Genomic DNA, 13,498 nt, shown 5'->3' with positions numbered 1-13,498 from the left:
TGTTGAACATTCATGGATCAGTGACACGAGAAGTTACGTGTGGACTAGTTTTGGACGATAACATTTAGGAGAGATTTCGTTGAGATTTATTATGCATATTTTTGGTATCGTTTCGATCATAAAAATATAAAAGTTATAAGGATATTTTGTTGGAATATTTAAAAAAAATGGAGAAGTTGTTTTTAATGATAATTTAAAAAATTTAATCAATATTTAATAATATTTTTAGGTTGCTTATTTTTTTATATTTATTTAGAAAAATGATACAAATATGTTCCTAAAATAAGGATGTTGAATTTTAAAATATTTATATTCTCCTTTTAAATTATTGCTTTTCTCGAAGTCTAACGAATCACGAATATAATAAAACGAATAAAAATCTTAAGGAAGAATCAATGTTAAATTTGTTTTCATGATTTAAGGAAACATTTAATACTACGAATTTTTATAAATTATTGCACTTTTTCTTAACATCTTAAAGATCTTCCTTACATATCTTAAAATCCACAAATAAAAAAATGGAGATTAAAAGATTCAGAAAAGAATGTAAAATACAAATCTTTTATCAATGTTTGATAACACGAATTAACTTCGTTTCAAAGTGTGCATTTAGCTTACTAAATTTACATAAGATTCAGTCTAAATAATAAACCGATTTAAAATTAACCACGTAATCGATTCACGAGTTCCTTCCTTCAAAGGTTACGATTAATCCTGCAGAAACTCATGTTGGAAATTATAAATGACATTCCACAATTTAACAACAATATTCCACATTTAAATACCATTAAAAATCTAAAAAAAAATCTAAAAAAAGGAAACGATTAAAAAGAAAACAAATAACTTCATCCCCTTTATTCTTTCAAAATAAATCCACGGATGGAAAAGCAAGGTCAGCACACCATTATTCATAGATCGGTCAAGAGTGTCCATTCCATCGACATCCGCCACGAGGTTAAACCGTCCCCCTGCTGGCCCCAAAGGTATCACGTTTAACCGTTTAATTAAGCGTAATACTCGTGGGCGTTCGGATTTACGCCGGTAATCCTCGTTGAAAGATGGCGGAATGTCGACGAGACGCGCGCACGAAAGCCGATTTGCTCGTGGTCGCCGCATGAACGGGCAACTCCCTGGTTGTCCAACCAACCCTTGTGTATTCACGGATGAGGATGTTCAACCTGAAAAGCTGTCTCCACGATCCTGCTATCCGTTTCTAATTTCGCGGATCCACTTTAAGATCTCGACGGTGTTTGCGGGTTCACCCGGCTAAGGGTTGGCTTCAAAGGAGATGTGTTGTTTTCGACTTCGTTTGTCTTTGCCTGTTTCTCGTTAATCGAGAGGTTAACTGTTGCAGGCTTGCCGAATTTCCAAGATCGAGAAGTTGCTTTCAAGTTGCTTGAAATTTGCACGGTTCCGCTCCTTGTTAAGTTTGGAAAGGGTGAATTCGTGCTCGGTGGAAATATTTGGGTTACGTTTATAAAATATCGTTGCGCGATTGGGGGTGATTTGCGGGATGGATGGTGGAGAATTTTTTGTGAATGTTTGAGGTATAATAAATTTTTTTATGGGTAGTTTGCGAATTACGAGAAAGATAATAATGGAAAAATTTTGTAGATGATGTAAAGGATATTTATCATGTATAAATGTGGCACAGATTATGTAAGGTCGTTGCGTGATCGGGGGTAGTTTACGAAATCATCACGGTTTCATTTATTTCACCATTCTGTTCTGGACTTTTTAATAATATTAAACGATCGATTGGATAAACGAGAGTAGTAAAATTGATTCTATTATACCTTTAATCCTTCTCCATTTTTTGAATCAATTGTTACGATGAATATAAAAATATTCCTTATTCCTTGTTTGAGAATATTCGAATATTGAAATTTCATTTCCCTATTTTCGATTTAAAAAATTGAATCGAAAGAAAAGATTGACGAAGTAAAAGTTATTAACACACGAGTTGTTAATAATAATTTTCGACAAGATTCTCTCCGAAATTCCAGCAAAACAATCTCCAAAAATTTTCTCCATTCAAATTTGATTCCGTGCAAAACTGCGCAACAATTCCACCGGAAGTTTGCAAAGTATCATTAAATCCCCAACGGATTTCCTTTTCGTCCGTCATGTAGCTCGAGCTCAACTATCTCAGAGGTAAATATTGTACATTATAATGATATAAACGTGGCTAGTGGGATAGGAAAAGCAAGCACGGAAACCGCAATGTTTCCCCGAGCATCCGGTTAGCTGGTCCAACAATATGGATATTATCAGAGAGAACAAATTGTTATAATATCGTCGATTAAATTTTTTTGAATGGTGATACAATCTTGACGAAACGATCCTCTCGCTCTGTTATCGGAGAAAAGAAGGGGAGAAACAATGTTGCCATCGGTTACCCGATATCGTACGAAAACCTCGTCGACTTGTCCCCGATATTTTCGCTGGAAATTCGAAACGAAGCCTCGTGACACAGCTGTGTATCGGGGAACGTTGGCTTCGAATGACAGACAGCGTAAGCCGAAAGGAAAGTTTCGGAGAGACGGGAGAGACAATCTCGAAACGAAGACCGAATTTTCTGACGTTTAATATTCGAAACGATCGAATATTCTTGACCGATGATCTAATGCAAAATTTATTTTAACATACGATTCTTTATTTCACGAGTCTCTAATTTAAATATTCTATCGATTTTCGATATTTTTTTTTTTAGAATTGTAATTAAAAAATTAAACCGTGATCTGGAATCTGGTAAAAATTAATTTTTCGTCTGATTGGTATCTAATTTTCTTAGAAACTTAAAACGAAGTTGATTCATTTCTTTTCTTCTATGTGAAATAAAATATGAAAATAATATTTGTATGTTGAGCAAATGAAAGAAGAATGATCGATCGATTCCCAATGAAGAGGCAAGAATCGAATTAATCAAAGATCAAATTCGAGAAAAAAAATAGGAGATTCGAATGAGGATCGCATCACATTATTATCAATATCCAATTACTCTTCATCGACAAACAATCCTCTTCGAACAAAGAATCCCTTTAATACTTGCAAAGCTCGCAAACCAGTTGGCAAACATGAGTAACACCCATTCTATCAACACGAGTGTTAAACTATTGACAGACGCAAGTCACGTATGGTGTGCTACCCGTCAGTTCTCAATGAACATTTTCACACATAGACAGACAGAGAGAGAGAGAGAGAGTGCGCGACAAATAGGGAGTAAGGGAGAGAAGGTCTAATTTTAAGCGAGAGAAAACATGCTCAGAAATCCTCCTGTAAACGAATGAGAACAAGATCCGCGTATTCGTGGAGGCGAACGGTTGGATTCGAGCCTAACGGCCCGTTGACCTTTCAGCACCTGTTGATTGTCGTTTATCAACGATTTGCATGCGCAGATTTGCCGGGATCACCTGACTGCTCGGCGAAACGAAAGGGTTGTCCTCGAGGGGCGCGTTGATCGACGTAGCAATCCCTCTAGAAATCGTGATGCATCGTTGTCCCGTGGCGTAGCGCCGCTCGAATTTATTGATTTTCGATTCGCGGCCACCACTTCCCGTCTCATCCCTTTTGTCTCAGTTTTTTTGCGTTCCCCTGTTTCGCTCTTTGCACGCTGCGAACGAACGAATTGAATTTTTCCCCCGTTTAATTCTGTAGGAAATGTAATTGAAACAATTTGAGGAGATTAAAATTCATGAAAAAATTATTGTCAAATAATTTCAGTTGAGGTGAGGGAGTTCGAATTATTATTATTATTTCAAACAATATGATGGTATTAAAAATTTGACTAGAAGATAGAATAATGTTTAAAACGTTGGAAGATTATTATGATCTAAACTATGGTTTTCAATTGCATATAATTGAATAGAGATGTTAACTGGCGACAAGTGTTCGTCGTTTGACTAACGAATGGGGGAGGGGGATAACAATAGAACGAAGAGAGAAGTTGACGACGATTAATAGATTCGTTCGATTGAATGCAGAGGGAGATTAATCTCTTCCCTTTGAACGATGGTCCCAATGGTACAGAATTCGCTCATGCGATGATGATTTCTCAATGATAAAGATAGATCGGTACAAAGATTAGTTCTATTTTTTCCCCTTTGAGATCTGGATTTTTTATTTCGTGTCTCGAAATTCGGGGGCCGACAAAGTTGTTACGTTAATCGAGATTATACGAGGAGTTTGATATTAATTATCGAGAGCAGTAAAAAATGTCTACTCGAATATTTCAATCAAATGCAAACAGGGAAGAAATTTATTTTTTGCGGAGAAAATTGGTAAATTGTGGATTTTTATATTCAAACACTTATTACAACTTTGAAATCAATTTCTCGTGTTAGTGATTTATTTCAAACTCCAGACAAGTGACAAATGCAATTTCTAGAATTTCCAGAAAAGAAATGTAGATCAGATCGTGGATCCATTCATAATCTTCACGCTGTCTTAAATATATCTCGATTGAGATATTGGGATGAATCGAAAAATAATTTCAATTTCAATATAATTTTTTCTCTCTTCTGAATTTCGATCACAAAATTTTAATTTCTTCTCACGAAAACTTTTGTATTTAATATTGTACAAATTTAAATTTATTTAATTTCATATTGCACGAAGCAGTATGCAACTAGTTCGCTTACATTAAATTCAGTGTTCAATAATTAAATTATAATACATTTGTACATGCATGTAAAAAGAATTATCTCATGATTTTTATCTTTCTGACAAAGCCAGGAATAATTAACGAATAAATTGCTTCTTTTGTTTATCATCGTTTTATGCTTTTACAGACATCGATGTAATAAACTGCAACTGTTTGTACCATTTGGTGGTACAAAACAGCAGAGTGGCAAAGGCTTGAAGCATTCTACGCGATGATACTAAACCAGTATCGTGCCACAAATTGACCGTAAAATGCAGAACACACTCCCAGTGCCAAGAGTTGAATCCAACCGCAAAAAGAGCTGAAATACTCGTCTTCCATCATCGGCCCAACCTTGCTACAATCTCTTCCACCAACCGTCGTAATTCGTTTTATCGATACAAAACCAAAAGAAAGGTAGTTGCGGGATTTCTGGATCCCATAAACGAATTATCTCGTAAAACACAAGAGTCGATGTGAAAAATGTTATCAACGATATTTCGCAGACTTTACGATGGTTGTTTCAACAACTCTTTTGCTCTCCAATGAAATCTGTTTTTTTTTTAGTTCGCTAGATCGAGCGAGAAAATTCTTTTTCTTTTTTCTTTCTTTCCTATTTTTTGAATCTCCTGTTTAAATTATTCTCGATATCAACAATCGATATCGATTTTAAACGATATTAATCTTTGACGATAATAAATTATAACGAGAATATTGTGCGTTACAATAAATTGTTTCTTCTGTTAAAAGTCACACTCATATTGTGATTTATATTTAATGGTTAATAGGGAAATTGTATAATAAACGAGAGAGATACGAGAAATTCAATTATACGAAGAATAGATAGATACAAATATTTTATCTCGTTGATTTATATTCGATAAATTATAATCGCAGAAATTATTCGCAATTCGAGTGCATAATTGCAATTGATTAATTAACAAATTTACCTAATGAATAAAACGAAACGGATGTATCATCGATAGATATCTCCGATTCTTTCCGATCATCGATTCTTTTTTAAAAGGAGCATCAGAAAAAAATTTGGAAGGCGAAAGAAATAAAAAATATTAAAAGCACGAGGTATCAAGCCCGGGTATTAACGCTTAGAGTGAAGAGTAATCTATTTTTCACGTAAAAAAAAAAAAAAAAAAAAAAAAGAAGGAAAAAAAGAACAAAAGAATTTTCTTTTATTTTGTATAAAACAATAATTCAATTTTACTCCTTTAATATATCCTTTTATACATAATACAGTTTTAAATGTTTAAAAGCGGAAATCTCATCTCTTCGACTGCAAAAAAAGTAATTCCCACTCCGACAATGAACCATTTTTATGCATATTTCACCGCGTTTCGCTCTCTTAAAAGTACACTTTCGATCTTTGCGACGCGCTTAACCTTGACGATGAAATATCGTTTGCGCTCGCAAAACGCCATTTACCCATTTACCCACAAATTCCCTATCCCTCGGAGAGGAATAGAAAAATAACGACGGGGTTAAATTATTTATTCTATCGAGCGATGTTGTTCGACATGCCGAGCGATATCGTGGAATCGTGAAAGGATACAAGGTTAACCACGGTTTGAAACCATTTGAAACGAAAAGCACGATAGCAGGAAGTTCGTGCAAATAAATGCAACTTATCTATGCTTCCCCGCGCATTTTTGTATCGCAGCGTTAAGTAATCCCATATCAGAATGTGTCAAAGTGGCGTCTCATCGACGCGGGAATAAGATGTCGAGATGATTTATTGATGGTTACATGTAATAAATTCAACACTTTTTTCTTCATTTCTCTTTCCTTTCCCCAACGTTTTAAAACGTTCGACGAAAACTTTGTAACTCTGATGTAAAATAATTTTAATCTTTTCAATTAAAATTTCTAAATTGAACTTTCCAATTTTTATATCTATATTTTGAAACCATTATTATGATATTTGTATCGAGGATTGAAATTTTATTTTTCTAACTTCTTGGAAATTTGAAAATTCTTAATATCTAGTCTAAGAGAGATTTAATTTTATCATTACGGTCTTCAAAATCATCTTCTTCGCGAATAATGGATCAAGGAATTTTCTGCCAACAGTTGTTCATGATCGATAACTGCGCGGACGATTGGCGGATCGCGATGACCTGGCAGAGGATCGCGCAGATTTCGCTCGAGTTGTTAATCTGTGCGATCCACCCGATCCCAGGGGAGTATTACTTCCTGTGGACGACCAAGCTGGCGAACAAGGGCGGTGACTTCGGCTCGACGTGGGTGCCGTACGACGTCACCCTCTCGCTGCCGATGTTCTTCAGACTCTACCTCATCTGTCGCGTTATGCTGCTCCACTCGAAGCTGTTCACCGACGCGTCGTCGCGCAGCATAGGGGCCTTGAATCGTATTAACTTCAACACCAGATTCGTCCTTAAGACACTGATGACCATCTGCCCGGGCACCGTGTTGCTAGTCTTCATGGTCTCGTTATGGATCATCGCCTCGTGGACGTTACGCCAGTGCGAGAGGTAAGAAATGCCTCGACGTTAAAGAAATTAATAAATATTTATCATCAATTTCTACAAAGATTATTACTTTTAACGTAATACAAATATTTTAAACTCGTTAAATAATTATTAACGAGTTAATATTTAAAATAAAAATTAAATAATTGGTTTAATAGATATTGGAATGGAAAATTAGTCAGAGAAAAACAATTTTAGATTGTTAATTATGGGATATAAGAGAAAAAAAGATTTGTAATGAATGAAACAAGTTAATTAATATTAAAAAAGAATCAACAATTGCAATGTGAATTAAATTTGCGATAAATTCAATATCTATATCAAATCTTTATATAACTTGTTAATAAATTTATAATATTCTAATTTTAATTTTGATTGCATATAAAATGTCACACGATAATACTTCTAAAAAATATTTACAAAACATTTCTCGAAATGAGTTCCAAACATTCAATGAAATAAGAAACAAAAGAATCGAATCGAATTATTTTAATCGTACAAATTAATCCACCAAATAACATAATTAATTATCAAACGATGAATTGACGATACCTAGAAAAGTTATAGACAAGATAAGATAAAGCATTTTAACTATATTAACGTTAACCATTAATCCATTAAAGACAAGAGTCAATAACAAGTGCACGAGTTAATTAATCAATAAACAGATTTCACCGCACACTTCGGCCATCTATAAATAATGCACGAACATCCCTCGATCTCGTGCGATAAACACGGGGCAAACACGTAGATCCTTGTGACGAGATCAATGTTCGAAGAGGCGAAGAGAATGGAACGTGGGGGCGGTTGTTAAAACGACAATGAAGGATTTACTGCGGGCGTCGAGATTGCCGGGCCCTCCTATAATTAAATTCTCTTGTAAATAGCGGAGCCGATTTAGGGAATCGTAAAGGCCATCGAAACGATCAATCTTCGGGGCCAATATATAAGATTCCCGGCCCATCTTTCGCGCGGCCAAGCGCGAACCCTGCACATTTTTCCCCTTTTCTCCCTCTTTTGCTCCCTTCCGACAAAAGCTCTCGCCCGCCTCTCCCTCTTTTTCTCCCTCACCGATGAATACACCCTTTTCGCCCCTCCGCCATTAAATAAGACCACCATTCTTTTCTCTTTCTCTCGCTATCTCGGTGTCCATGCGTTAGAAAAGGAGGAGTACGTTTCGTCCACGTACGTATTGTCGAAGCTCTTTTCAAAGTCCACGCCATGAAAGAGAGAGAGAGAAAGAGAGAGATTCTTTCTAATTATCCTTTAGGTTAGGATCTTTTGAAGATTTATAGGAGCGTGTAAGAGGAAAATTTGTGTGGTCGAGGAACAACAAGTTAAGTTGGATTGAGTTAAAATCTGTTGGAAAAGTCGTGGTTAAAGTCAATTGTGAATTTGTTTGTTTAAAGAATTATATTGAATAAATTTACTTTCTAAATTTAAATTAAGTTGAATATTTCTTGAAAATTGGAGAAACAATTGAAATTGGAAAATCTTATGATCCCAAGGGAATAAATGATGTATATTTGTTTATTAAATTTTTCTCAGAAGAGAAATTAAACAACATTTTCGTCTAACCATCGCTATCATTCGATGCTTATTCCTTCATTTCCGGTTGTTCCGTTTCCCCAAAGCCCCAGTTTCTCTCGAAATTAGAATTTTAGACACGAAGTTCGAACGTGCACTCTCTCGAGGGAAAGGAATGCTTCCCTCGAGAGCAAGCGATTCGCGTGTGAAAAGAACTCAACCGGAAACTCCCGGCACCTCCTTATTTCCGTGCATGGAGAATAGCGATATATTCGCATTTCGTATTTTATCAAGAACAGTCGTTGTAAAATTTCCAAGAACATCGAGGAGGAAGACACGAGCTATTAGATTCGAAATTGATATTCAAACTTTTTACAATTAAATTATTATTTGATTGAAACAAGAAACAAATAAAAGTAATTTTTCTTTGAATTTCCTTTTAAAATTATAATTAAATATCGTGCTTACTATTTTCGCACATTAGAGGGATTGGATCGATTACTCTTCAAATAGGAGATTTTTGAATCTCAAACTACAATATTATCATTTCTTTTCCAGGGTAATCCTCCGTTTCCACCACCTCGTTTTACGATATCAACTGTCTTATCTTTACCACCTTTAACGCCCTTCCATGCTTTTAACGATGTGAGACGTTACGGCCAATAGCCCACCACCTTTTTTCGAGCCTTCGAGGATTATCCCTTTATTTTTTTTTTAAGCCGCTAGATTACACGCCTTTATCGTCGTGTTTTTATGGATGATTCTTGACTTTCCCAAATGATATATTATTCCTCGAATAATTTTTATTTTATGAACGAGGTGGCGAGGGGATTTAATATTGTTGGAGGCATTTGATAGCGATATGAAACCTTTAATGCCGAGATATACAAGCAAAAAGAAATAAAAAGGAGTTATCAAAAGTGTCCTTTTCCCTCGAGATTGAAAAAAAAGAAAAGAAACGTGATAAGATTTAATATTCTGGTATGAAGATTAATGCCGAGATTATGGAAAAAAATTATCAAAAATGTGATTAAGAAAGATTGATTCGTTTATATTATTTAATTCGTTTCACAATTTACGATTGCATTTTATCTTAATAGAGATTCGATTCACGTCCCTAACCTTTTTTGGTAGAAAACTTTTCAAGAAGAACCTTTCAACCGTTCAAGTTCATTTCCTTTCTCGATTTATTGAGAAGTCAGAAGTTGGGTCATTTTCGAAAATTCCGTCCAGAGTTCCACCATTTTTCGTGCGATCGTTTCAATTATTTCGAGTGGAAGCCGCACTTTCAGCGGAAACACCGCGCGATGTAACTGAATTACAAGCCTTAATACCGACAGCTAATTGAAAAAGGTTGCATCAATTGATAAAACGAAACGGCCGGGATTACTTTTAATGGCGTTTAAACTCGTTACTCGTTGGGTAATCTGGAAAAATCGCGGACAGCGAGAATTTGAAAAATTGGAAAGAAAGAAAAGACATCCGTTAAACGGAACAGATAGGCTATTATACGGATTGAAAATATATTAGGTTTTAAAATATCTATAACAGAAATTAAGATAAAATTGTAAAAATGTTCTCCCTAAACGTTCTCCCTAAACAGATTGAAATTATTAAACGTTAATTGAATCTCTAATTAAAACTTGATTAAATTTATCACGAACTTAAATATGATGACATCACAATAAAAACTTCCTTTTATTATTCTTCGAAAAAAATGATCCAATGAATAAATTAACGGCGGTACAAGGACGAACGAAGGAAAGGACGAAATGCAACGAACCGTGATATATCAAACAGAATCGAGGTATCGAATATCGAGAGCCCGGGAGAATTCGATTCGGACAAAATCAACAAGATCTTCTGACGAACCGTAAAAGAGATCTCTCGCCCTAAAAGGAATCTCCTGCAACACTATCAGCCCTATTAGGCTCGATTTAACGAGCAGGATTATTAGTCTGCACGAGTGTTATTTCAATGTTTCAGCTGGTTTTAACGATTTCCAATAATGAATTTCGCTGGCTAGACGTGAAAGAAAGAGCTCTTGTTACACGGTGCACGCATTTATTACGAATCGAACGGAACTCAAAGTGAGACAACAACTCGTGGACTCGTTATCGACTTTGCAAATATTCTGTGTGCAAGTTGCGATGCGATCTCGTGCAATCTCACTTTTTAATCGAAATTTTTGCACTCGCGATGCATATCGAGCGTGTGCATCATCTGGATTAAACAATTAACTTGAATGTATGAAAATATTGAGGCGTATCGATGTTTCTACGAATTGTAAATGTATGTTGAAATGAGAGAAAATTACAAGGAGGAAAGTTTACAATTTATCAAGCAACTGGAAGAAACAGACGTAAGAGAAAGTAGATTAAGACCATCTGTGGTCAGACGTTGCTCGCAAATGTTCTCTTGCGGGACTTTAATAATTACTACAACTTTCACGGCTATTATATGTTTCTCGTTGTACGCAATCTGCATTAATTCAACTTTGCTCAAGTTGAAAAATATGTTTTTTAAAACAACGACTGTCTGCCCATTAACAAAAGAACAAAACTTAAAAAAATTATTCAAATTATTCAATTTACTCTTGTCCATTATCCACTATCTTATCTAAATAAATTTTTATTTGAAGAATTATTAAACGAGTTTTCTCAAAGAGATTCCATTTAATCAGACAGAGGAAGTATTCTGCGCACACTCGGTTAATTATTTTTTAACAAAATCTCGTTAAGAAATTTATAGGCTTACCTGTATCTCGATAACAGCCTGTTGGATATCAACTAATATTTTATCCTGTTTTCCGTTGTACGGCGGCAGGTTTCACGACGAGGAGCACGCGAATCTCCTTAATGCTATGTGGCTCATTGCTATCACGTTTCTGAGCGTCGGTTTCGGTGACATCGTGCCCAACACGTATTGCGGTCGAGGTATAGCCGTTTCCACTGGAATAATGGTAAGGTTAAGATGCAACGTTTAATACAGAAATTCTTGCGTGACTTGCATGCACCTTTCGTATTCCTTGGACACGAAAATTCGAAAAAAAAAAAAAATTATATTTATTATACATTTTTGTCCCCAAAATCTTTCGCTATTTTATTTTTGAACAATGAATTTAACGCGTAGAAATTTTCACTCGATCATTGAAAATATAAATCTTTACATATTTGGTCCTAACAATTTTTTTGACAATTTTTTGTGCAAACTTGTATTCCTCGCCAATTTTATTATATATGTACACAAAAAACTCGATTATTCGAATTTAATAGAATTAAAATTTAATTTTGAATCTTTCATGACAATTGCGTTAAGAAGATAAATCAGTAAATCCTTTCTCGAAATAGATCCGATAGAAAATTCAGTAGGTTTCGACGATACAGAGGGGAAAACCGTGTATTATCGATCGCAGCATCGCGCCAAGTGTAGTTACGATGCATTCGAAACGACACTTCGTGACAATAAACGCGACACCGGCTCTAATCTCTCCATTGGAAATGCGACTGGTTCCTTATTGTTACTGCACTCCGTGTCCAATACTAATTCACCTATTTCGAAGCCTCGTAACCTGCGAATCGTTAATCAATTTGATCGTTATGGTCAATTTTCCATGAAATTTCCTGTGACAAACGTATCCGTCCGCCAGATAATCCAGAAATGCTCGCATTTATCGCTTTGATTCTCGTAATGGATGATTCTTCCGAATTAATCTGGTTCAAAGACAATTATACAGCTAATCTGTATTCATAGAAAGCAGTGTTTGGAAAATAATTATCATAAATTGATTTTTTTTATGAAATTTAGAAATTTTGATTTCTGATTTTCGTGATTCTTAAGTGGATGATGGTTTCAAGTGATTTTTGATTGAAATTTTTCTGCAAGAATTTGCAATTTTTATTTTTTTTACTATGATTAATTAACAATATTAACACAGAAGAGAACTCTCTTGATCATTTCAAAAGGAATTGTGATTCGAAAAAATTCAGAAGAATTATCTTTTATGAGAATCGATCAAACTACGATTCTATTTCATCGACTAATTCCCCTGATACCGAGAAAAATATTAGATTAATCTAATAAAATCGAGTCAATCAGATATAATTCCAAATTGTGAACATATAAATTTAATAAAAATAAAAAAAATCTCGTTTTGAATATCTTATTCGAGAAACGACCTGGCAAAAATTTTTAGCACAGAGCACAGAGGGATGAATATCTTCTTTCGCGACGTAAAATAAACTTTGGCGGAAAGTAGCTTCGAACGTGAGACACGTGACATCCGATGAGTCGTGAAATTTCATCCACTTACGTGTGTAAAATCTGTTTCACAAAGAAGTTTTCCTTGGCTCGAGAATCAGTCGCTTCGGAAACTTTCTATTGGATAAAAAAAAAAAAAAAAAAAAAATCCATCGAATGTTACTATTGGCTTTAGTTAGCGAATAGTGACGAAATGCTCGAGGGAAAGACTTTTTAAAACTCGGTTTACTTTGAACCTTTTTTTTTTTTTTTTGCATCCGATGAAATTCCGCGGTAGAAATACGTCGCCCACTCCCAAGTAATTTTCTGAGAGTAGTTTTTTTTTAATACTGAATATATGGCGCTATGAAATTGTCCTGAAAGAAAGAATATAAGAAATTAATATATATATAATATAACTTTGAATTTAACGACGGTGAGAGAATGAAGGAAATATATTTAATAGAAGATTTATATTGGCAAATGATGGAGTAGCATGCTAATTTCCTGATTGAGATTTAAACCTATTTTCCATTGTGGAAAATTAATTATCGATGTGAAATAATTATTTATACAATTACACAAA

The 13,498-nt window shown here is 34.8% G+C and overlaps 1 protein-coding gene across 4 annotated transcripts in view; it reads left to right on the top strand.

The window, feature by feature from the left end:
* The window catches only part of LOC410317 (small conductance calcium-activated potassium channel protein), a 228,054-nt gene that overhangs the window by 202,897 nt on the left and 11,659 nt on the right, over positions 1–13,498 (top strand). For all 4 annotated transcript variants that reach the window (XM_006566310.3, XM_393798.7, XM_016914843.2 and 1 more), the window contains 2 exons: positions 6,728–7,149; positions 11,500–11,635. In XM_006566310.3, the coding sequence (XP_006566373.1) occupies positions 6,728–7,149; positions 11,500–11,635 (558 nt within the window). The remainder of the gene's footprint in view (positions 1–6,727; positions 7,150–11,499; positions 11,636–13,498) is intronic.

Source organism: Apis mellifera, linkage group LG11 (assembly GCF_003254395.2).
Source record: "Apis mellifera strain DH4 linkage group LG11, Amel_HAv3.1, whole genome shotgun sequence".
Classification (NCBI taxonomy): Eukaryota; Metazoa; Arthropoda; class Insecta; order Hymenoptera; family Apidae; genus Apis; species Apis mellifera.
Note: the sequence above shows the minus strand (reverse complement) of the source record. Positions and strands in the feature narration are given on the sequence as shown.